This window comes from Drosophila subpulchrella, chromosome 2R (genome assembly GCF_014743375.2).
Source record: "Drosophila subpulchrella strain 33 F10 #4 breed RU33 chromosome 2R, RU_Dsub_v1.1 Primary Assembly, whole genome shotgun sequence".
NCBI lineage: Eukaryota > Metazoa > Arthropoda > Insecta > Diptera > Drosophilidae > Drosophila > Drosophila subpulchrella.
In genome coordinates this window covers 346851-371924 of record NC_050611.1, presented here as the reverse complement: position 1 = coordinate 371924, position 25074 = coordinate 346851, and the positions used below count along the sequence as shown (strand labels likewise).

Below are 25074 nucleotides of genomic sequence, written 5' to 3'. Positions count from 1 at the left end.
ATATATAATTATTTGTTGTCTACTTGGAGTCTTTCTTATTTTGGGCACTTGAATATTACAAAAATCACTCTTATACGGTGGTGTCACATAAATCGCTTAGCATTGAATTCGGAGCGGAATCTATGTTAGAGAACGTAAGAAACTAGGCACAAAAGGTTTGTGCTCTTAATAAGATATTTTCTTTTTAATATTGTCTAACGAACCTTTTGAACGGCCCGCTAACGATATTCGATAAACAGCAAACAGGTGTTTGGGACAGCGCTGCCAGATCTGCTGAAAAGCGAATGCAACCGTGCCAGCTGCTCATAATAAAAAGCGCAAAATGATAAAAAGCAAAAGCAAGTGTCGCGACGTGTTTACAATAGTTATAGGGCCGTAAAGCGTTAAGACCAATCGAGTTCCAAGTCCAGATAGAGGAAATAGGGTACACCGGTGTAAAAGCACCTTATCGGTCCAGTTGCGGCTTTGTTTACCGCCTTATCAAAACATATATGTGCAGTGTACATATGTATTTACTTATTTCCTGCGCTTAAATAGAATTCCGCCCAATCCATCAGTGCGTAAATATTAGTGCGGGTGTAGTGTACGGCCTTTATGCTTGCTCGCATAAATGATTTTCCCTTCTTCGAGGAATTGAACTGAACGGATTGTGTGCAGAAACAAACGGAAGCCAAACAAGGGCCGCGCTTTTCTTGGTTTTCCTTCTGCGATTGTCTCGGATGTTTATGCTCGGTCACCAGTTGCTCTCAAGGAATGCCCTCCATTTCACGCCTTCGGCGGTCGTATCGCCGCAGCGAAACCCCCGAACCCGGCCTCCTAAATACCTGTGAGTAATTCCACACCTCAAGCCGTGCAAGTTCGAACTTCTGTAGTCTATAAGCCGTGGGTCCCAGTCAATCTGTGTGGCTTTCTGGGAAATAGTAATCTGCGTTATGCATATTTATTTAAAATTTTTATTTTTTTCTTTTTAATTTTAGTTGAACTAACTAATTCTTTTTCAATAAGTCAATAAGTTCTGATAGAAACACGCTTTAATTAATGGAACTATTATCAAGTTATACTAAGAAAAGTATAATGAGTCACCGAACTTAGGTTCAAGGGGCTTTTATTAAAGATAGCCCCTAAAAATAATATGATTGTATTCCGTGAAATACTACGATGAATGATTGCTTATTTACTCATACTGCGATAAACATAGGTAGTCAGTAAGACTTGGACTTACACTAATATTTTAAATCCTTCCGAGAAACATGCAAAATAAAATTCATTATAGCAAAGTAAGTCTGTACTTTCCAAAACTACTCTTATAAAACGCCCCCTAAAAATATAATTAACCAGGAAATATTAATAGAAGACCTTGTGAATCTCGGTCGCTCACAATAAAACGATAAGATTACTTTAACTGCACCTGGATACCAAGTCTACCTCACCAATTCCAAAAATTAAAAAAAAAAAAATAAAAAAGAGAGTTGGCCCATGAGGGGATCGAACCCGCGACCTTCGCGTTATTAGCACGACGCTCTAACCAGCTGAGCTAATGGGCCGCGGTGACTCGCTGCGGCCAAAAGAAACTTGGGCTGCAAAAAGGAAACCACGCGTATGCCAGAAATAGTTTCGTATGGAAAATGTAAAGTATAAACAGTCGCATTTTCATAGTTGCCCAATTTATCTCGTAGTTTATTTAGTGCCCGGCCTGGCCCACATTCGAGCGGGTATTCCTGAGCGACACATATATTTTTGAAAACTTTTCACTCACATCGGCTCTTCGGCTGAAGGGCTCGGGCATTCGTGGACCGAAGGCGGCTGGGCTGTCGTTGTCGTCGATGTCCCTTTTCCGTTCTCCTTGTTCCCGTGGAGGATCCGCAGTTGGCTTTTGACTTCGGTTCGGTTTGGACGTGCTTTTTTCGGCTGCGGCGCTTCCGCCAGCAGCAGTTGTTTTGACATTGCCGTGGGAAATCGTTGAAGGCGGCCCCGCCATCCCGCCATCCCGCAATCCCGCTCCTTTTCGTCCTGCTTGCAATTACGGCGTAGCGTAATTCGAGAGGTGTAAACACTCAATTTAGCACTGCAGTCGGGGCACCTGAAGTCGCGAGTGCAGCTCGATAATCTGAAGGTTTCCGCCGTGAGCGACGTTTTAATTATTTAGACTGCCACAGATTTATGCTGGGGAGATAGATTCCACTTGAAGGAGTATAGACACTCGAATCTCCGCCAGCGAAAGCGTGCCCCGTTCTGATATGCGTGACAACAAAAAACCATTACCCCCAAATGTCAGAGCTGCAATGAATTTCTGATGTATTAGCCCGAATTGAGGCCTTTAAAGTCGCTCGACTGATGGCAGCGTCTCCTTCGCCAGTTGTTCCGGTTCTCAACACCTGTCAGAGTCAAGGCCCTCGAATTGGGCATGGGAATTCGGTAAGGGAAGTCGGTTTGGAGACGACCATGGAACCACCCACCAAATTAGAGGTTGAGCGCCTTACATAACGAGATTGGGAACGATTTAGTAGCCACAAGTGCCTTGAGAGTGCCTGCAGACCTTGAATCCTGACCAAGAAGTGCCTTGGGAGCCAGTCCCGATTAGAGAAGCCCTCAAATGTCGGGCAACTACCAGCGCCAGAGCCTGGAGCTCCGGAGTCCGGACCACGGATCCGTGGACGATCCCGATGGACGTCTGCGGAACCTTTCGGGGTCCTCGGCCAGCCAGCGACGGCGGCAGCAACGCGTGGCCCAGCAGAGGCAGGACTCGTGGTTCCGGCACTCTATGCCGCCGGCCATTAACAGGGACTTCGAGTCCCTGGAGCACCTGACCCCGCGGGCGTCGGACGGCCTGGATGAGCAGCTGGCCGCCTCCGTGTCGCATAGTGTCCACAGCGGCGGCAGCGTTACGCTGTGCGGACCCACGGATCACTCCAGCATCCACCTGAACAGTGCCAATAGCAACCTCGGCTTCATCGACTCGGACACGCCCAACACACCCGTGACCCCGGTCTCTGGTCTGCAGCCTCCTGCCTCGGTTTCCACCTCCGTGGCTGGGACCCTGTCCTCCCGTCGACGGTCGTCCAACCGCAAGGACTCCAAGGGCTCCATCTTATCACGCCAGAGCGGCAGGAGCCGGGTTTCCGTCCTGGCACAACGGGGCCTGCGAATGACCGCCTCATTTCTGCGAAGGAAGCGAACGGAGTACGAAGGTGAGTGCGGTTGGATTCCCAAGAATGCCTGGCATTCCATAGGCTAGTCACCATCTGTAGATGCTGCTCGTGGGTCGGGGCATGGGTTCTGCTGGCATTTCCTCACTTTGTTGCCTCCCTTTTCTCGCTTGGATCAATACCCTTGGCGCCCCGTAGTCTGGAGCTCGGTGGAGCGAGGGTGCGGTTTTTCACTGCCAATGCCTCCCGGAGATTTGTTTGCCAACTTTTTTATTTGTTTAGAGACCGTACTTTTCGATTGGCCGGTTCAATATAAACAAATATTGGTTTTGTATAAATCGTATTGGTTTACGAAATTTGCAAGAGTTTGCGGCTTTAGCAAGATACGAGAATTATGTCTTCTACATAGAAGAAGCGCAAAATAAATGTAGTTCTGTTGGATTGTTATTATGTATTTGTGATATTTTATAGTTGTTATGGGTTTTATTTAAAGCGACTGATAATAACTTTTGGCAAAAAAGTGTCCGTAAACAATTTATTTGGTTTCTCCAATTTTTTTGGTTTTAAAATTTAAACTCTTAAATTTTCTTCAATTTTATAATTAGGTTTTGAATTGTCTTTATCAAGTTGCTAAGGGAAAAACTTTGCAACGTTACAAAATATAATAGATTCGTTTCCCTAAACAGACGTAATAAATAATTTACAGCGGGATTTGTAAAGCACAGATAATAAATACTTGTTAACTTACTTTTCCGTTGGGGTACAATTAAATTCAAAAGAGTAAATATAAATGTGCTCTTTAAATTAGAGGGATTGCGTTCATTGTCAGGCATTCTTGATAAAGAAATCAAAATTTATTCTTCTTTATTGACGACTGAAAAATGTTGTAAAATATTTGAAGTGACACAAAAAAAGGCAATTTTAGTTTACAGCCCGAAAACAGAGAGATAACTGAATTTAAGTACACATAAAGTCTGAGATTTTTGTTTGTCATTGTTCTTAAATAAATAGTTTGATTGATAACTTAGAAAATATTTTAGAAAACTAAAACCCATATTAATCAAATATTGTTTGAGGAGCATTTACGGTAGTTTAGGCAAATGAAGCTCTATGAAATTAATTTAAAAGGAAAGCTTGGAAAATGATGACTTGAAGATGTTGCAATAATAAATTTACAGCCAGAAACCCTCGTTTGGTACTTCAAAAATTACGCTCACTTAAATTCAGTGGCAAGGAGTAATCCAAAAATGTGCAAATGAAACAGACAGGGATTTTATATGTCATTCCCAGCCATGTCACAGATACCTCACCCGATTGTACTGGGCGTTGAGTATGCAAACGCCGTAACTGGCTTGCCACTGTGCCGTCCTGCTCCCCGGCCGAACTTAAGGCCCCACCCGGCAGCCAACCCCTGCGGACTGACCCAGATTGCATGTTCGGGCGGCGTGGCCCACAGGAAGGGCACGTCCTGCTGCCGCATGTGTGGCATTGGACGGAGGGGACTGGACTCACAAGTCACTGCTGTCGAGCACTCAAATGAGCGGAAGCAGCAGTAGAATCGAAAGCCTTGCCGGCTGCAGTTACATCTACGAGTTGGTTTTTATTGCTCTTAACTTAAGCTAGACAGTCTTCTGGGCCTGGAGGACCCAATCCCGCAGTTCGGCCACGTTGGCGAAAACGCCGGGATAATTGGCGAGGGCGCACTCCCGTCCCCAGGAGACGATGCCCACCAGTTGGCCTCCGGATACCAGAGGCCCGCCAGAGTCGCCCTGGCAAGCATCCGTGTTCGCCGCCGCTGCACAGATCATGGTCGCCATGACGGAGGAACCGTATCCGTACGTGGAGCTGGCGCACTGCGAACGCCCCACTATTTTGGTGTTCGCATAGAGCAGCGTCGCCGAGGAGGAGCCGCCGGAGTAGGAGGTCTTGCCCCAGCCCGAGATGCTGGCCGCTGATCCGTGGGCTGGCGTCGCAGTAGCCATCGCAATGGCCTTGATGGTGGAGCCAAAGGTCAGCGACGACTGCAGGCGCACCACACCGATATCGTTGACCTTGGTCTGGTAGTTGTATCCCTCGTGCGCCTTCATGGCAGCGACCTGGATGAGAACGCCTCCGTAGGTTCGCTTGTTGGATCCCGCTCTGATCTGGAGGTTGGACACCGTGGTTGGGGAGTCCAGGCAGTGGGCGGCGGTCACAATGATGTTGCTGCTGATGATTGACCCTCCGCAGAAATGCGCTCCGGAACGCTGAAGGGAAACCTGCCAGGGATGTTCCTCAATCGAAGTGGCTGTGCCGCCTACGATCCTGCCATCCTGCGGAGATTGGGGTTCCAGACCCAGGGGGATGACTGCGCCATTCGTGATGGCCAACAGGGCTAGCAAAGTGACAATCTGCAGGAACATGTTTGTGGTAGCGGTCTTCGACTTGGGCTGGCTAACTAGCTGCCCTCTAGGGCCTTTTATAGCCACGAATGGCGATTACCATTGGGCATTGCCCGTGTGGATAAGGGAGTCAAATGACACGGCCATATATCATCCCTATCAAAGGCTGATTGCGCGGGACCATCTTTCTGCAATTGTCTTTGAGTGCTGGCAGGATTATAGGTGCTCTAAATTGCCTGCCGTGTGGCTATCGATTTGTTAACCGACGCGGTGAGATAGGTCAGTGGCAGAGCTTAGACTTATCGTTAGAATGCTTGTTTTGACGTCTCAACGGGGCCGTAATCCGTCCTCTGCTCTCTCCTGCGACTGGCTGGGCCTTACCAATTGTAAATATTTCAAATGCAGATTACTCCTTCCGCCTAGCACAAAGAAAACGTTGTAAATTGCATGCCCTCTTACGTGCGTTGAATGGAATCGAAGGCCAAATCAGTCGTAGCCAACTGCCGAGTGGCTGATGCTTTTAATACGAACACACTAAATATAAATAAGTACAAATCATGAATAACTCATTGGCCATTTGGTCCGCTTTCTAGCCAGCCGGAGGACATGGGAAATGCATTAAAAACAACTGACAGGCCCACATCCCTCTGCCCGGCAGGACATGGGCAGCCATTTATTCCGCAATTAGGTTAAAAGTGTCACGTTCAGTTAACAACTTCCGCTTGTAGCTTGTGTTTGCTCGCTGTGCCTTTTGCAATATGGTCGTCATGGTGGGCTGGAGTCATAAATTGGACTTAGTGCTTCGCGAAGTAAGTTTTCGACTCTGGCGGCATGCTTCGGCGCTGGAAAAACCACATACAAATCAATATGGAACGGGCCCTGCCATCGCCATACTTACCAAGTCGTTGTCGGACATCAGGTGTCTCTTCCAGCTGGTCAAGTTATCCGAGTAGCAGAAGTGCTCCACCACCCTGTTGAAGGTCACGTTCTTCTTGGGCCTCGACCCCTCCTCTTCGGCACCGTCACCTCCGGCCCCATCCAATTCCTCGTCTTTTAAAATTAAGATGGACTTGAGCATCGAGTTCGTCGGCTGTTCCTCTGACATGGTTGAAATTGGTGGACAAATATGCAAATTCTGATGTTTAATATTCGTTTTAAATACGTTTGATTACTAAGAACAGGTTAAGTTGTTGTGTCAATAGAAACAAAGCCTATTAAATGAGGATTTTAAGGAATCCTAAATTTTTCGGAATTGAATCAGTAAAGAGTCTTTAAGCACACACAGATAAGATGTAATCCATATTCGGTAATTTTTTGATAGATGGCCTGCCACCAAAAAAATATTACTAATCCGGGTTGAGGTCGTTAGGGCAATGTTTTGCCCATTATTCCTTGAATTAAGGAACATGACACACCTAGCTATGGGCCAAAATTTATATTAGTGAAAAAACTGATTTTCTGCAAGCATATCTCCATGCCCATTATTCCTTGAATTAAGGAATATAACTATATTGACACAGCTAGCCCAAGCTAGTGAACAAAACAGATTTGCTGCAAGAATATGTCCATCCCTCTCGCACTCCATTTAGCTAAGTAACGGGTATCTAATAGTCGAGGCCATCGACTATAGCGATTTCTCATTTTTTTTAATATCTAGGTTATTTACTTATTTTTTCCACCTAGATTTCGTTCTAAGCTTTAAAAATCAGGTTAAACAAACAATTTTTGAGCAAAAATGTTTTTTTGAATCTCAAAATCACTTATCAAAATGTGCAAATAACAATTGTTTTCAGTAACTCGGAAAAAGAAAAATATTTGTCAGAAGTGGGATTCGAACCCACGCCCTCAGAGAGGACCAGAACGCTCATACACTTTCGTTCAGAAAGCAAGATTTGAAACCTTGAGTCTGGCGCCTTAGACCGCTCGGCCATCCTGACACTTGATTTAGGCGCCGCCCAATTTCTTGTCTTAAGTTACTCAATGGAAAGTGGGAATGGGGAGCAATAAATTAGGATTTTCTCCGTTTACCGATTTATTTTCTAAAAGCATTTTCAACTCGTTGCTGAGATAAGATCGCTCAATAAACCGTTTAGCTTGATTGCCAAAGCAAATTAAGATACCCTACACGCGCAGCAGTTGGGCAGCTGAAGGGGCGGGTAATTCAATCATCCTTGATGGCAAATTGAATTGACATTTCACTTAGCTGTCCTGCAAGAAATAGACCACGTTAGATCATCCTTGTCGGCTTTATGTGACATCACCGCAGGATACTTTGTGCCCTAACGTGCACGGCATGAGATAAAGCTAGCAGCCGTCCATAATAGGGCTAGGTTATCTGGGTTTTGTACGAAAAGCTTGCGGGGCACATTTTCATCACCTACTTTTTAATTTTCAAAGTGAATTAAAAAAAAATTAAAAAAGTTATCGTTGGCCCATGAGGGGATCGAACCCGCGACCTTCGCGTTATTAGCACGACGCTCTAACCAGCTGAGCTAATGGGCCATGTGAAATCCGTTGTCAAATGTCGAATTTAAGTAAGGAGATGAATTAACAGAACTGTTACGCTATTTAACATTGTCAGTTCTGTTGTGAGCAACTGGCATACCACCACAAGCAGAACCGTTCTCTCACTGTTATACTCTCTGTATACACGGGCAGAACTAGCGATTCGGACGACCGTTTGTCATATGTCAGGATGGCCGAGCGGTCTAAGGCGCCAGACTCAAGATTCGAAATCTTGCTTTCTGAACGAAAGTGTGTGAGCGTTCTGGTCCTCTCTGAGGGCGTGGGTTCGAATCCCACTTCTGACAAATTTTTTTTTGGTTGTTTAAGAGTTTTTGTTTTTTGAAAGTGTAAAGTAAAATTGACATTTTTTGTTTTGGTCACGGTTTTTTTTGAATGCAGTATGGAGATTTTCCCCTCCCAAGGTAACATGGTTTCCATAAAAACTCCTTAAATTTGTTTATTATTTGTTAAACTGATTTACTTCAGAGCCGATGTACAATCAAAGGAGATTTGTTTGGCCAACAGCCTTCCTTTTTTTTTTTTGTTATTAATTTCCGGAAATGCTTTTCGCGTGAATAATGAATTATTGATCACAATGTCCAGTCACTAAGTCAAATCTGACTCCAAATGAGAGGATTGCATTGCTTTTAATTTAATCAGCAATCCTCTTTCTTAATGCAATGCATTCAAAAAATGTGTAATCTTATTTTTAACTACGGAAACTTATAGGTTTACATAATTTATATTTTCATGTTTTATTTTAGGAGGAGTAAATTATTTATATTTATTTTATGGTTATTTATTGCAAAATAGAACCACTGCTTATTATTACAACTTTCGAATAAAAAAGCTTTTCTAGTTGAGATTTATTTTTGGTTTTGCACTTTTCAAGCCGTTTGATTCAGCACTTTTCTGTTATACGCCTTTTGCCAAGATTATACGCATGGCCCATTAGCTCAGCTGGTTAGAGCGTCGTGCTAATAACGCGAAGGTCGCGGGTTCGATCCCCTCATGGGCCAGTCTGACTTTTTTTTTAGCGTTTACTGGCGCGTAGGCTGATTATCTTTAGGCTTGGTCCTTAGTCCTTTCATATCATTTGTCAGCCTGACACTTGGCCTTCCAGTTCTGACATCCAGATGGGTGATAACTAATAACATACCGTGCTGCGTGTGTGTAAATCTTGATAAACCGTCAAAGGGGAGTTACAAAGGGCCACCGCCGGCCCAAATTGATTTCTTGAGCGGTTACTTCCCGCGGTCTGGCAACCCACAGCCGCCCGCTAGTACACAAATCAAAACACGCCCCACCCCACCGAGGCAAACACTTGATGTTGGGTTGCTCTGTTGCTTCGCCACTCGGGGCTCTCTGCTCACTTTTTCAGCTTTTCAGCATTTCAGTCGCTTTTCGAACCGCCGAGCAAAAAGTCGTGCCAGCGGACAGGCGCCTTTTGGACCGGTTAACGAGGTCGACGTGTTGAACCAACGCGAATTGTTACTGACAAAAGTAAATACTGGATATCTGATACTTAGTCACAATGTGCGACAGACTCTTACGGTGATCTCAGTGATGCACAGTCATCCGAAACACAAATCGCTTTCGGATATTAGTGACGGCATTTAAAAACACCCACAAGACCCGCGCCGCGAAAGGTCAAATGTAATTATTGGGGTACTAGGTGGGACATTTGTTGCATGGACAACAACCACCTCCGTATAGCTTGTATTCACGAAAATTCGGGCTACCGCGCCAATTCATCGTTTGATTTTCATATGCTATGCTATGCTACGACCAATGAAGAGTAGCAGCTGTATAATCAAATCCACAGAATGTATGGGAACAGTGAAAAAAATATCTTGCGAGAATAGATTGCTATATTTCTAATGTAAAACAATATATAAAAATGTATAGTTCAAAAAACTATATTTCAACCAATCAAATACTAAAACTTAAGATGCCAAAGTTGTTTCAAAATAATAATTTGACATGCTAAGACATAACAATTGTTACCAGCACAGAGTAACCACCCTCGCTGGGAGGATTTTTTCTCCATGTAATGGCAAACACAGCATGGAAAACACAATTTGAAAGCGTGTTTTATTATCATCCACTCATTGGCAATGCCACGGAAAGACGATTCGCTTTCGTACCGCTCCTCTCTGGTACTCTCTGTTTTCTCCCGATCCTCTCTATGTTAAGTACCGCTCTTCTTTTGTTTTGCAATTGCAATTGTTAATTGTAAATGCTGTTCAGACCAGTTTTCTTTGCCATTTGTTGGCGTCATCGGTAATACGCTCTCTTTCGCGACTCTTTTCCCTTTTATCGGGCATTAGCCGCATTTGCAGTTGCATGTGCGAACCAATTTACTGGTAAATTGCATTAGTCCCACAGAAATCGACGGGGTTTGCAGGTGCGATCGGTTGGTCACATCCGTTTAGTGTCGGGCGATATGTCACTACTATATTGGTGCGCTGGGAGCCAGCAGATCCACAGACTCGAAGGTAAACACTAGTGAGTCAGTCGTCACCGTTGTGACACACTGTGTATAGTATAGTTAATGCCCAGCTGATCAGTGCCCGTTGTTTGCCAAATCCGCGACTGTGTAGAAAGTCTTTCTCTTATTAATTTTCGTCACTTTTGCTTTCATTTGCCAAACTCAAATTAATTAGACGATCGGCGAAGGGAAAACAAAACATGTTGTGCTAAAAATACACGAAAATTAAAATAAGTGACTTGACAGTTTCGTCACGCTGCCCTGAACTTTCCATGCAGCTGGGAAATTGGGGGGGTATGCACCTCTGTCTTGAGTCACCCCGCACTTATATAAGAGTATACTATCGTAATGTAGCCTAGCATTACTGTTCCCTGAACTCAAGGGTGGAGGTGTTCCAAGAAATGCGGGCCTTTTCTGGGGGCCAACTAAACAAACGATGACACAGTAATATTGGTCGACTGCCAATTATTCTGTATTGATTGCCTGTGGACACTTTTGTCGTCTAGAGGATCCCACTCCAGCCCTCGGAAATGAGGTGACACCACGGAGTGTGCTCTGTGTGTTTTGTATCTGTTTACTTTTCACAGATAAGCAGATAAGTACAGACACACTTCACTGTATCGCTCGGTGCCTGAAACGCGGGCCTGCTCGGTCATAATTATCACCTCTCTTTAGGGAAATTATTCCCCAACTCGTTGGCAGTACTGAACCGTTCAAGTGCAGCCCAAATGTTTAATTTAGGATCCCAGGCCAGTGCGGATTTCGACAGCTGTATAATTAGTTCTGTTTGGGCCCAGTAGAGATTGTTCTCTTACAGTATGCACTCCCTTCTGGCATTCCTGCGGTTGGATTAATATGAAATCCACAAATAAGTAAATTCGCTTGGAATGAATCCAAAATACCTACTTATTCCTATGTCTACGGTGGTATTTTTAGACGCCGTCGCGGCTGGCAGAATAAATTTTAATAGCGTCGCAGATATGTGTATATTTGTAGCCACATATGTTTTCGAGACAGATCTACTTGAACCGATTTACGTCAGACTCCATAAGAGAAAAATCGAAATTAGCACCAGCCTGCCTTCGTTTTCCCTAGATCCAACTGCACCTCATTGTGGAGACCTTTGCCTATAAATATTAAAGACCTATTTCCCTCCAAGTCCAATTGAGTATATCATTTGTCGATTTTCCATGGCAGGTGTAATTGCGTTTGTTTGTTGTTTGCATCAAGGCCATCGGGAGTTGATTACAGGTACTTACATGGCTCGCAGAATGCAAGGCATTTCCAAAGAAACTGGATCAATCGATAAACCCCAACGACCCTTGGCTGCAGTTGCCTTTCAGGAATCCAATTTCCAAATCCCACACGTGCACCGCCACCGGAAAATCCTTTGACAATCGAACCCCTGATGGGCGTTTTAATGACTCTGCGGGTGCCATAATTCGCTGTGTTGTTGTTGCTCCGGGTGACCATATAGTTATGGCCTGAAAGCACGTACATACATGGCACGCAAATAGAAAACTTTGTTCATCACTTGGCCAGCGCAGACAGCCCAAAAGGCGCTTCGTTAGCTTCCGGATTGCGAGGTCGATGCTCGCTGGACTATCCTACCCATTCATGCCCACTCTCACTCCCACTCCCCTTATCATATGTGTTTTAATTTCTTTACCTGTCTACCTGTCGTGTTTACCTGACCGCACGAGGTGGGCCTCCTGGGGGAACTGGCCGTTTGTTGGGGTTAGTTAATCCAAAGTAAATTGCACAGACCCTGAATCAAAGCGGCTATATAAACAGATTCAAAGGATACCATGTATCCCAGTGCCGTATTCTGAATTCAGTTCATTGTTGATTGGCTGGTTGGTTCCCTTCTTCGCCTAATGACAGCCAAATTACCTCCTCAAGTGGGCAGTTAATCAATACCAGGTCATTGGAAAAATAGTTGCAGAAAAACTGAGCTTTTTGACGTTTTTGCTAACGCAGAGCTTAAAAATGGATTAAAAATCCGTATGGCTTATCTGGAAATTGTATTTTAAATATACAAATAAAAAACCAGCTTCAATCTCGTTCTTCATGTCACTCAACAAGTACATACGCATAAAAATATTTCTAAAATAAGAAGGTTTGAGATTATACACTTATTTTATTTATATATTTTTTTTTGACTCACATATATTATTGGCGGACTATTATTTTGTTGTATTGTGTTGATTTTCTGTTGAAAGCTGTGATAATATTTATATTGTGTTAATAAGGAAAACAATATCAGCCGGGCTTTCAATGAGAATTTTGGTTCACACAAACCCACACATTTTGTACATTTTGTTGTTTTTTGTTAATTTTTGCATCTGTTTTATTACAAAAGATTGAGCTTATTCGATGATTAAATGCCTTTGTGAATTTGGTTGCGCCTCATTAAAATGACTTAACCCCAAACATGTGCGTGCAAGTTAAAATAAATTAAAAAAGCGAATTATAAAATGCTCAAGTTCCCAAGTTGTTTACGTGTGCAGTACCTCAGCAAGCTTTTGAAAATCAAGCAATGATGATAAAAACCGGCAACGTTGAACTAAAATGACAGTTAAACGCAAAATCCAAAGTGCAATAGAATTCGCGATTGCGAAAAGTCTCGGCGGTCCTTCGAGTAAAACCACTAATTGAATCGTGTCGTGTCGCAACAGATAAGATCCGGAAGGTGAGTGCAGAGTGGAACTAATTGCAGTGCGACCCATGCCAGTCGCAGAGCCATGTTAGAATGGCGGACCCCGGCAAAAACGAGAGGGACGCACACAACGGAGCGGGCAGCGACCGCAGCCACGCCCAGAATGGGCGCAACGGACACGGTCAAGGACGACAGCAGCAGCAGCAGCAGCAGCAGCAGGACCAGTCCGCCTCCAGCCAAGCCACCTTCGACGCCAGGAGCTTGTGGCCGAGCATACAGTCCTGGATCGGCAGCGGCGTCCGGCGGATGAGGAGCCAGCTGCTCCGGCGGACAGCCACCACCGGTCCAGAGGTGACTCCGTCCGGCGGAGACGGCGCTCCTCCATCTGGCTCTCGGCCAGAAAACATCGATCCCGCTGCGCCGTCCAGGAGCGGAGCTGGGTTCACCGAGACTGACGGCAGTAATCCCCATCGAAGGCTGAATGCACCATCGACCGGGGGCAGTAAGCAATCCCTGAAAAATTTTCTAAAAAAAACCGGTCTTGGAAGGAAAAAACGAAAAGGTGCTTACACTTTCTATACCACAATAATACTTTATATTTTAAAAAGCTGATTCGATTTTCTAACTAGCTGTGACTGAGATTTGAACAGCATAGCTTAAATCTACACCTCGATTAGTAGCGTTTATTTAGTTGGATTGAATTATTTCGGGTGACTAGAAGGTTTTGCTAATATTAACGTTATTTATGCATAAAAATGTATGTACCTACTTAAAAATGTATCTTTGTTATATCTATTCGTTTCGTAGCCTTTGACTTGGTTGATCAACGTTTAGAAACAAATATTACTAGTAGTAATTTTAGTAATTTACTACAAACAAATTTTAAGTCTGCCTGCTTTTGTCAATACTAAAGGTCAAGTCTAGCTGATAGGTCTGACAAGTTTTAAATTCGGAATAGGAAATAATGCGTAATATTAACTCTTACAATCTTTGGCAATTTTTCGGGATTGTGTTATACAATCTTTTTTCTTAAAACTTTCCGGAATTCAAGGAATTTACATGTTGTTATCGTAACATTAAACAGAAACGGAAACGAACGAAGATCAGTAAAAAGTTTTTGGCAGGAAATGCCATAGCTTGTCAGAAATATTTATGAGTATTTTATCAATGTTTGTTTTTCTTTTCTTGTTTGCCCTCAGAATATATTTTACCTTACCTTTAGCATAAACAAAAAAGAGTTCGCAAGTATGTTTACACATAATTAAATAAGCTGACGTTACATTGGAATATCGCACTAGGGTAGTTTTATAGTCGACTCCTTTCTAGTTGCTTAAGAGCATTTATTTCCAGGCGCAGGCGCGCTCTCTTTCTATTCCCCTTTCTGGTTCTTCTCTCCGTGGCTTCTCACCTTTTGTTGTGCTAACACCTTTCGCTTTCGATTTCGCTCTTGCACTTTCGAACCCCCGTTCACTATCTCCCCGAGTGGTACGCAATGTTTTGGGTTTACGATAATCGCAAGCTTTATAAGCTCCTTTTAGAATGCACTACGCAGCTTTGGGGATTGGAAGGCTGAACTCAAGGGGTTCCCAACCAGAGCGCGAAACGGGTTACCTCCCCCGAAACCCATCCCCAAAGTCCGTTCTGAGTCCTTCGAGCACGTTGGAATTTTATTTCAGTCGTAGTATCGGAGCTCAGGAGAGCGCACGTAGTAAAAGGTTCGCGTAGAAGGGTGCTTCCTTAGGGCATGTGTATAATATCTACCTTGAAGTAAATGTGAATAATCGTTCGTCAATCAGTGTCAACCAAGCAATTAGCAAGGAAGTCAGTGTCTTCAAACCGAATTCCTCTAAACTATAAAGGCGCTATATCACGTGCTCGACGCAGTCAACCTAATTGCGACAAATCGATAGCTGAACGGAAAGATTAGTGCAGGCACGTTGCCAGGTGATGGATGTGAAAAAGTTATACGCCCAAGATGCTGGCCAGGAAAAGCTAGGAAACCACTCCGACTAAATGGTCAAACAGGGTTCCATCGAAATACCTTTCCTGGCCGTGTGTATATGCAAATGCAGGCCACAGAGTCCCCCGTACGGGATGGAAAATGTGTTTTCTTATACGCAGTGATTGAAAAAAGGGAGCGCAGGCGCCATCTCGCACAGCTGCTCTTATACCGTTCGCGACCGTCACGCCCACTTGTGGCTTGCCATCCTTGCTGCGCCTGTGACCAGTGACCACCTGCCCTCCATCCTGGGGTTTCCCAAGCGGAATCAGGAGGAGACCGCCGGCGAGAGCATTGCCTTCGTGCCCGTGGGCGACTGCGACTCTGGATCCGACGAGCTACCCGGGCCCGAGGAAGAGGAAGCGGAGGAGGAGGCGGTGGAGTCGGTGGTAGCGACGCCATCTGGAGGCCGAGCAGGACGCTTCCGCTGTGCCGCGCTTTTTCGCCGGCTCAAAATGGACTTTCGCAATGTCTACAAGGCGCTGCGCATCCGATGGAGTCGTAAGTGTCGTGGTCTCTATAGGTATTCCAAGCTGTCTTAATACTTTGATTACTTCATGATTACGTTTAAAAATCTATTACTTCCAAATACTGTAAAGAAAAATCAATTTGAAACTTCTGGGATTAATAGTACAAAACAAACAGATACGTTTTTCAGTGAAAATGGAAAAACTTTTGAGGTCTAGAAGAAATTCAGTTGGAACTTAAAGTGTAAAATGAAAAGTAGGGCAGTTAGCTTTGTGACTTCTGAAGAACTTTGAACGGTTTCACTGATCACTTCTAATTTATCTATACTTAAGCAATTGAAAACGACATTATCAACCATCACAATCAATCATAACCTTCTAATAGAACAATGTGCTACGTACAATACAGTATAGCAGGCTGGGACAGCCTAGCTCCAAACTTCTCGTCTTTCCTCATCAAAATTTTAAAATTGCGTCACCATGCTGGTGAGTTGCCAGAAGATCAGTCCAGTGAAGAGACTGGTCACGGAGCTCAAGAAGCACCACGTTATCCCGCGACTGCTGGCCTGCAAGCCCACGGAAGTGATCACCGTGCTCTATCCCTGCGACATCGACATCAAGCCGGGCGTTACGATAGTGATCAACGAGGTGCTCCGCCGGCCGATTATCCGGTACAAGGCCGACCCGGAGCGGTTCTACACGCTGATGATGGTCGACCTGGATGTGCCGCCGGACAACTACTCGGAGTGGCTCATCTGGATGGTGGGCAACATTCCGGGGTGCGACGTGGCCCTGGGTCAGACGATTGCCGCATACGACAACCGGCGGGCCATGGAGGGCGAAAACATCCATCGAATCGTCTTCCTGGCCTTCCAGCAGTACCTGGAGCTGGACTTCGACGAGGTCCTTATTCGCGAGGACGAGGATGGGCGTCGCTGCAACTTCAATTGCCACAAGTTCGCACGAAAGTACGCCCTGGGCAACCCGATCGCTGCCAACTTCTATCTTGTGGAATGGGTTTTTCGATGGACACCGACGTTTCTGAGTTTGGAAATGGAATAAAGTGGAGACATGGCTAACTGGCAATTGTGTCATACTATTTTGTATTTTTTTTATTTTTTAAGGATTATTTCTTATTCAAATGTTAAACTAAAAGCCCAGAAAATGCATGGAAATTTTGAGTTTAAAGTATGCATTATGCGGTCTAGAAAAAAGGGGTTTTCATATTTATAACACTTACTGGGTGGAATAGTGACAATGAATGACTCGCAAAATATTATCGATACGCCTGAAACTCAGTTATTGAAAAGAATAAAGATATTCAATTCCAGGAAATCATTTTATTGCTATTTCGTTATAACTGAAAAAAGGTTCACTTCCATCAATATACGTCAGCTAAAAAGCGATAAGTAATCAGAACAATATGCTGTTTATAGAAGCCCCCCGTTGGTCACAGCATTAAATGCCATGTAGTTTTCGATTGTTCCTTTTTGATATCACCTATTAACCACCCCTTTAATGGATACTTCCAGATGATGAGGACTTCACCTCGTCCGCTGGGTACGATGCGGATGATGGGGAGAGGCGTGTCATAAACCTAAATGGGCCACAGCCCACTAAGTACTGTAATAATCGCATAACGACGGCAAAGTATAGGTGAGTGGGCGCCCGCCATTTATCACCTATCAATTAACATGACCCAAATTGGAGCTCACACCCGACTATTTATCTCGTTTGCATGCAGTTTCATCAGCTTTTTGCCCGCGTTCCTGTTCGAGCAGTTTCGGCGGTACTCCAACTGCTTTTTCCTGCTGATTGCCATACTGCAACAAATCCCGGATGTGTCGCCCACGGGGCGGTACACCACGCTAGTGCCACTGATGTTCATCCTCTCGGTGAGCGCCATCAAGGAGATAATCGAGGATATCGTAAGTGTTATGAGTACAGCTAGCTGCCACCAGATAAATACCTTCGAAATCCCGGTTTCCAGAAACGACATCGGGCTGACAATGAGATCAATCACCGATTGATCGAGCGCCTGGACAGTGGCGCCTGGCACACAGTCCGTTGGTCGGAGCTGACGGTGGGCGACATCATAAAAGTGGGGATCAACACCTTCTTCCCCGCCGATCTGATTCTGCTCTCGTCCAGGTGCGTTCCCAAGTTAACCCCAATTAGCACGCGCTGACCGCTGACTCGCCCACAGTGAACCGCAGGCCATGTGCTTCATAGAGACGGCCAACCTGGACGGCGAGACGAACCTGAAGATCCGGCAGGCACTGCCGGCCACCGCTGAGCTGCTGGAGACCAAGGATCTGCAGCGACTCGAGGGCAGGATCGAGTGCGAGCTGCCCAACCGGCATTTGTACGAGTTCAACGGCGTGCTCAAGGAGACCGGCAAGCAGTGAGTAATTAGTGTATAAATAGCGGGTAATGAAATAGTTATATAAACACAAAAATAAACAAACAATCTATACGAAGAGTAAACATTATAGGGCACTAATTTCGGGACTTATTTTCGGAACGACACACCATTCAAGATTCAATCTTTATGGTATGACATAAGGCCCCAAATAGTTTTCAATATCGTTCAAAAATAAATTTGATCTTGCAGACTTTTTAGGAAACTAATGTAATTGTTTTTTCACTTTAAGTGCAAACAGAATTCGTTTCGATTTGAACCAAATTACCCTGCCACTCGCTTATAAATCTAAACGTGAAAGTTTAATCATCTAACTTAAAAATAAACCATACAGACCTCTCTTTTGACATTTACCTTATCAGTAAGAATATAATTAGTTAGTTTGTTACTTTTAAAAGTTATGCCATTGTAAAACTATTAATGCTTTCCCTCCTTGTTTTAGACCCGCTGCTTTGGGCAATGATCAGGTGCTGCAGCGCGGGGCCATCCTGCGGAACACGGCGTGGGTGTTCGGGATCGTGGTGTACTCCGGCCAGGAGACGAAGCTGATGAAGAACTCCACCTCGGCGCCACTGAAACGCTCCACCGTAGACAAGCTGACCAACACCCAGATCCTCATGCTGTTCATGATCCTCATCTCCCTGTGCATCATCAGCGGCCTGTGCAACCTCTTCTGGACGCGGGAGCACTCGGAGACCGACTGGTACCTGGGGCTCACCGACTTCAAGACCCGGAGCCTCGGCTACAACCTACTGACCTTCTTCATCCTGTACAACAACCTGATCCCCATCTCGCTGCAGGTGACCCTTGAGCTGGTGCGCTTCCTGCAGGCCATCTTCATCAACTACGACATCGAGATGTACCACGAGCAGTCCAACACGCCGGCCATGGCCCGCACCTCGAACCTGAACGAGGAGCTGGGCATGGTGAAGTACATTTTCTCGGACAAGACGGGCACCCTCACGCAGAACGTGATGGAGTTCAAGAAGTGCTCCATCGCCGGGTACGTCTACACGCCCGAGCGCACGCCGGAGGAGTCGCAGCTGGTGCAGAACATCCTCAGTCGCCATCAGACGGCCGCCGTGATCGAGGAGTTCTTGGTGCTGCTGTCCGTGTGCCATACGGTGATCCCCGAGCGCAAGGAGGACGGCACCATGATCTACCACGCCGCCAGTCCGGATGAGCGGGCTCTGGTGGAGGGGGCCCAGAGATTTGGATACATCTTCGACACGCGCACCCCGAAGTACGTGGAGATAAATGCGCTGGGCGAGCGGAAGCGGTACGAGGTGCTGAATGTCCTGGAGTTCACCTCGACGCGCAAGCGCATGTCGTTGATTGTCCGCACGCCGGACAACAAGATCAAGCTCTTCTGCAAGGGAGCGGACTCGGTGATCTACGAGCGGTTGGCTCCGCAGGGTCAGGCCTTCAGGGAAGAGACGCTGCGTCATCTGGAGGAGTTCGCCTCGGATGGTTTGAGGACCCTCTGCCTGGCGGTGGCCGACATCCGGCCGGATGTGTACCAAGAGTGGAGTCAGACCTTCGACAAGGCCTCGGTGGCTCTGCAGAATCGAGAGAGCAAGTTGGAGGATGCGGCCAACCTGATTGAGAATAATCTGCGCCTGCTGGGCGCCACGGCGATTGAGGATCGTCTGCAGGATGGTGTGCCGGAAACAATTGCTGCTCTCCTGGACGCAGGCATCTACATTTGGGTGCTCACCGGCGACAAGCAGGAGACGGCCATCAACATCGGCTACTCCTGCCGCCTGATCAGCCACTCCATGGACATCATTATCCTCAACGAGGAGAGCCTCGATGTGAGTGGGTTAATCTTTATTTTGTTGGTCTATGATGGATCTTCAGGGGATTTTCGTTGTTTTCCAATCTGTATCTTTCGAAACACATTTAAATCTTAACCTTTTTTTCAGGCCACCCGCGATGTTATTCATCGGCATTATGGAGAGTTCAAGAGTTCTTCGGCGAAGGACGCGAACGTGGCACTGGTCATCGATGGCACCACCCTGAAGTACGCCCTTAGCTGCGACCTGCGCAACGATTTCCAAGATCTGTGCCTCCTGTGCCGCGTAGTCATCTGCTGTCGGGTTTCACCGATTCAGAAGGCGGAGGTAGTCGAGATGGTCACCCAGAGTACGAACGCAGTGACCCTGGCCATTGGCGATGGAGCCAACGACGTGGCCATGATCCAGAAGGCGAACGTGGGCATCGGTATATCTGGAGTGGAAGGTCTGCAGGCGGCCTGCGCCTCGGACTACTCGATCGCCCAGTTCCGGTATCTGCAGCGCCTGCTGCTGGTCCATGGGGCTTGGAACTACGCTAGGATTTCCAAGCTGATCCTGTACAGCTTCTACAAGAACGTGTGTCTGTACGTGATCGAGTTGTGGTTCGCTCTCTACTCCGGCTGGTCGGGTCAGATCCTGTTCGAGCGCTGGACCATAGGCCTCTACAACGTGGTCTTCACGGCCATGCCGCCGTTCGCGATGGGACTATTCGAGAAGTTCTGCACGGCGGAGACGATGCTCCGGTACCCGATGCTCTACAAAACGTCGCAGAACGCGAAGCTCTTCAATGTGAAGGTCTTCTGGATATGGATATTCAATGCCCTGCTCCACTCGGTGTTCCTCTTCTGGCTGCCGTTGGCGGCCTACACGGGAGAGGCCATCTGGGGCGATGGCAAGACCAGTGATTACCTGATGATGGGCAACCTAGTCTACACGGTGAGCCATCTGCTTGTGTTCACTCGCTTTGGATCTCAGTAAGGCTTACTTTCTGCTTTTTCAGTACGTGATTGTCACAGTTTGTCTGAAGGCCGGACTCATAACGAACTCGTGGACCTGGCTGACCCACCTGGCCATCTGGGGCTCAATAGTCCTGTGGTTCAGTTTCCTGCTGATCTACAGCCACGTGTGGCCGACGTTCAAGTTTGCCAGCAACTTCCGCGGCATGGACATCCAGTTGCTCTCGACGCCAGTTTTCTACTTCTGCCTAATGCTGGTGCCCATAACCACGCTGCTGATCGACGTAATATGCAAACTGTGAGTGAAGGAGGCTTCCACCACTGCACACCACTTATTCCTGCGGTTCTATTCCAGGGTGCACAACACCGTGTTCAAGACACTCACAGAGGCTGTTCGCGAGACGGAGATCCGACGCAGCGACATCTCCGAAGTGATGAACGAGCCGCGATCTTCGTAAGTATCGAAGCAATCGCCTCCCAGACCCCGTAGTACGCTTTTCCTCCGGGCCGGAGGGTCCCTACATACCTTCATATGTATTTAGTTTTGTTTGTCCAAAAACAAATCCAAACTATACTTTCAATTTGAATTGTTGCGCATTTGCTGAATATTAACTAGACCCCTAAGACGTTGATATTTATACAACCCCATCCTTCCAACCAGAAACAAGGCTGATTGAACATATGTGCCTGCACTCAGTATCCCGCTTCTTGTAGTCGTTGCACCAATATCGAAACCTATCTTAGTTGTTATTTAGCGTTTGTTTGGGTCATAATCCATTTACTTAATCCAATCATTCCGTTATCGCACTACCACCTCCTCGAATTGTGTTTGTTGAACTTACGATGTATGTTAGTGCTTATTACGTAGAACCAAAGTACTTCTTGAATATTGGCCACCGAAAATTGCTCCAAATATACCTTAAAGTGAACGCACAAAGAAAAACTAGAGGGAACACCAAGTGTTCTGTACCAGGATCCGTATCGATAAGGAAATACAACTCAGACAAGGAAAACTTACATAGTATTAGCGGATAAATGTGTAAATAGTATTAGAGACTAGAGTAAGTTAAGTTGTTAAACACTTTCTCTTCTCGTCATGTGTTATCCACTCAGTGTAAATTCATATGTAACCTCTTAAATGCCTATCATGAACATCGCACAACTAGCTACTGTTAAATACGAGTTAAAACTGAACCTTAGATCTAAATGTGTTATGTATTTACCCCAGTTTGATTCGCATTTTGTAGCAATTTTGAATGCAACTAAAATTTAAACAGAATATACAATCGGCTGTGTTGAGGTTATCTCGCCTAGCTGTGTCATTGAATAAAATCGGCGCCTTTAATGAAACAAACACAATTTAATTGAGCTAAGACAAAACAGCCAGCATCAATCCAAATCAGACTTTCTCAGTGTTCGACTGCATCACCATGAGCAAGTACATATCTAATGAATTGAAATCCCTAAAATGTAATCTCTCTGTCTTCCTCTATCCTCCATCAACCCCCGACGGCGATGGTATCCCCTTCAATCCCAATCCATGCATTCAATCGATTTATACCCCATTCAAATCCCTGCACCCATGCGACGCATTAGTGACTCCGGTTTCGGATACGCCCTCGGCAAGCTGATACGATCCAGCCACGCGCTAATCTCTCATGACCATCGCACCAACCTGGAGTCGAGGTCCAGTGTGGAGTCGAACCTGCGGGTGGAGAACCTGGAGCTGGAGGTGGACACGGAGCAGCAGCAGCGCAGCCGGCAGCGGCAGAAGTGGCGGGGAGGCCAGATGACCTTCGCTGGCACTCGGAGTGCCAGGACCAGCGCCACTTCACCCACCACGGCCACTCTGCACATGTGAGGGACCCAGCCCGCGATGAAGGCAAAGCAAATCGAGTTATTTTACTAGTGTTAATACGTATCTAATAAGTGTGCATTGTATAGTATTGTAACTTGCATTCCGAAGGGGACTATTTCCCACTTTCGCATCGAGTACCTCCTAAGAACTGTCGAACTCATATCGTATTTCCATGTGTATATGCTAGGCCTTGTGAGCGCATCCTTTATACATCGCATACTGTATGTGCTAACAAACTATTGCCAACTGTGATAGTGTCTAAGGAGTAGCCAGGTGGTTAGGCACGTAGGATAGGCCAATAATCAGGAAATGTTTTTGTGAGCCGCGTTATCATCATTCCTGAGTTACCTTACGTACTTATACTTCTATTTATGTATTAGCTGGATGTGTAACTTTTACTTTAAGAGACTTGTCAGGTTGTAAAATCGTAACGAGCCCAGTCACGAATGCCCCGTTCGATCCTACTTAACAATCTATAACCAACCGATATACATACTCATCCCAACGTTTTTGGAATGTGATGGTACCCAGATGATATGTATGTATCAGTTTTGAATATATGTATCCCGCACCGTCCACCCAGCTCGCATGCAACTTAATTCGGCCAATGATATATACTAACTCTATGGCTGCTGATTGTTTTAATCCGATCTGAATACGATCCGATCCGATACGCCCTGCACTTATGTTGAATGTACCTGTTTTATTTTGTATTACTCGACACCCAACAAAGCGACTTAACCAATCACACCCAACACCTACTCGCAGAACCCAAACACACCCAACAATAACTAATCAATATATAATTTAATAAAAGTCAAAGAGTCAACAGCAAAATTCTGAAAAATGTTTATTTGAAATTTCTCTGAACGTTTTCTGCGTAAATGTCTGTGTGCGCAGTACCATGTATGCCTTGGGATCGATAATTCGGTGTAAGTAAATCGTAGAAAAGCTGAAAATTCATAACTACACAACACGATACATCCACACACCCACTAAGTCACATCACCCAGTCACAGGGTTTGTTTATAATGTGTTCTCCTTCGCAGGACGGAGATGTAGGGGCAAATAGGACCTCAAACTTGTATACCTTTAACACTTTATGGTACGAACTTATGATTTCTGTAGCGTCAAAGATTCGTTGTAATTTATCTCCAGAACCGCATCGTATTCCTTTTATTTGCCATATTTAAAGTATGTAGGCCTACCCCATTTATTACGTATTCTGCATGCCCCTTCAACTTGGTACACACCTGTACACACCTCGTTTCTCATCCTGATTTGATTATACATATGTATGCTCCTCTGCCCAAGCCCAGAAAGTCTCCATTCCGTAGAATTCGGATCGACCTTGTAACTGCAAGAACTGCGTAAAGTGCTAACAATTCAAAATGGAAACCCACCCGTTAACTTAAGAAGCCCCCACGAAATTGAAACCCTTACTAAACTATAACCGACCCGCTCAAAAATTAACCCAACAGATTCACGGAAACGGCCCGGCTGCTACGTAATGTCTTTACCCGTCGTGCCAACACGAGAGTCGAAACGGATCTCGAGCTATCGCGTGAGTACCACTCAGTTCCAGGAACCAAGCCATTAGAGGCAGACTCCTAGAGCAGTAGGTCCGCATCCCGGGGATCGGGTGTGTCCCCTCTTAGGGGCTCTTTTAGCGGGAGAACTTTGAGACACTGGGTCCACAATCACACATTACAGATACCACACATAACATTGTGATAACGAGTCTATGAGATTGTACTGACTGTGTCTTCCTTCCCAGATGGCTATGCATTTTCCCAGGAGGAGGGCGGAGCTGTGCCGCAGTCTATCATTATACGTGCTTATGATACGAATCTGCCAAAGCCCGAGGGAAACTAAACCGGGAATGCTGGGACTACGGATCTCACGGTGCACATGTATATAGGAATCCGAGAGGAGCAACGTCAACACTTAGATTTCACCTGGTATCTAGATTTATCAGATCAGAGCACTCTTCTGGTAGGCCAAACACACTCGTCACATTTATTCTCTATGTGTCTTACACTTGCAGTAACCGGAAAACATTTCGTAGTAGCCACACAACATTGATTATTGCGCATATAAGTTATCTGTCTTTGCTGTTATTTATTTTGTAAGATCGCGAAAAACATGTTTAAGAGGCTAAAGTTCGGTCTTTCGTATCTGTCCTTGTCCTTGGCGCTGCTTTGTGATACGGATACAGACTTGCATTCTTTTTTAAAAGTCTATCTATAAGTAAACTGTAAACATTTGTACCTACAATATGCATTACATTATTGTGAATTTCAAAAACATATTGATGTCGGCAAAGATTCTGTATTTTTCGGTCACTAAACCGCTGATATTAAAAGGAAATAAATCATATTTCTCGTACGTGAA

The 25074-nt window shown here is 45.5% G+C and overlaps 4 protein-coding genes and 5 non-coding genes across 20 annotated transcripts; 4 read left to right on the top strand and 5 right to left on the bottom strand.

Moving 5' to 3' along the window:
- Positions 1-338: 338 nt before the first annotated feature.
- On the top strand, positions 339-25074 carry LOC119551917 (phospholipid-transporting ATPase IA). 10 transcript variants are annotated; one of them, XM_037861543.1, is made up of 11 exons: positions 1738-3188; positions 17181-17304; positions 17393-17576; positions 17639-17799; positions 17855-18052; positions 18513-19884; positions 19996-20802; positions 20867-21120; positions 21178-21276; positions 23581-23612; positions 24458-25074. In XM_037861543.1, exons 1-11 carry the CDS (start codon positions 2594-2596, stop codon positions 24553-24555), a joined length of 3924 nt encoding a protein of 1307 aa, XP_037717471.1. In that variant the 5' UTR covers positions 1738-2593; the 3' UTR covers positions 24556-25074. The 10 variants fall into 10 exon arrangements, with proteins under 10 accessions (XP_037717472.1, XP_037717466.1, XP_037717471.1 ...); XM_037861539.1 differs by lacking the exon at positions 23581-23612 and adding an exon at positions 24162-24244 and having other exon boundaries at positions 1739-3188; XM_037861541.1 differs by lacking the exons at positions 1738-3188; positions 23581-23612; positions 24458-25074 and adding exons at positions 9435-9535; positions 13202-13744; positions 22419-22840.
- On the bottom strand, positions 1471-1544 carry Trnai-aau. Its single transcript has one exon. It is a non-coding gene; the product is annotated as a tRNA-Ile (tRNA).
- On the bottom strand, positions 4727-5585 carry LOC119551919 (trypsin alpha-3). Its single transcript, XM_037861549.1, has one exon. It carries the CDS (start codon positions 5546-5548, stop codon positions 4766-4768), a length of 783 nt encoding a protein of 260 aa, XP_037717477.1. The 5' UTR covers positions 5549-5585; the 3' UTR covers positions 4727-4765.
- On the bottom strand, positions 6014-9487 carry LOC119551921. Of its 3 annotated transcripts, none has more exons than XM_037861552.1 (3): positions 9406-9487; positions 6426-6625; positions 6014-6369 (listed from the first exon to the last, which is right to left on the bottom strand). In XM_037861552.1, the coding sequence occupies exons 2-3, from the start codon at positions 6603-6605 to the stop codon at positions 6322-6324; spliced, it is 228 nt and encodes a 75-aa protein (XP_037717480.1). In that variant the 5' UTR covers positions 6606-6625; positions 9406-9487; the 3' UTR covers positions 6014-6321. The 3 variants fall into 3 exon arrangements, with proteins under 3 accessions (XP_037717480.1, XP_037717481.1, XP_037717479.1); XM_037861553.1 differs by lacking the exon at positions 9406-9487 and adding an exon at positions 9192-9245; XM_037861551.1 differs by lacking the exon at positions 9406-9487 and having other exon boundaries at positions 6426-6719.
- Trnal-caa lies at positions 7344-7464 on the bottom strand. The gene is made up of 2 exons: positions 7427-7464; positions 7344-7388 (listed from the first exon to the last, which is right to left on the bottom strand). It is a non-coding gene; the product is annotated as a tRNA-Leu (tRNA).
- Trnai-aau lies at positions 7956-8029 on the bottom strand. The gene has a single exon. It is a non-coding gene; the product is annotated as a tRNA-Ile (tRNA).
- On the top strand, positions 8217-8337 carry Trnal-caa. Its single transcript has 2 exons — positions 8217-8254; positions 8293-8337. It is a non-coding gene; the product is annotated as a tRNA-Leu (tRNA).
- Trnai-aau lies at positions 8978-9051 on the top strand. The gene has a single exon. It is a non-coding gene; the product is annotated as a tRNA-Ile (tRNA).
- On the top strand, positions 15831-16734 carry LOC119551920 (putative odorant-binding protein A5). The gene has a single exon (XM_037861550.1). It carries the CDS (start codon positions 16129-16131, stop codon positions 16708-16710), a length of 582 nt encoding a protein of 193 aa, XP_037717478.1. The 5' UTR covers positions 15831-16128; the 3' UTR covers positions 16711-16734.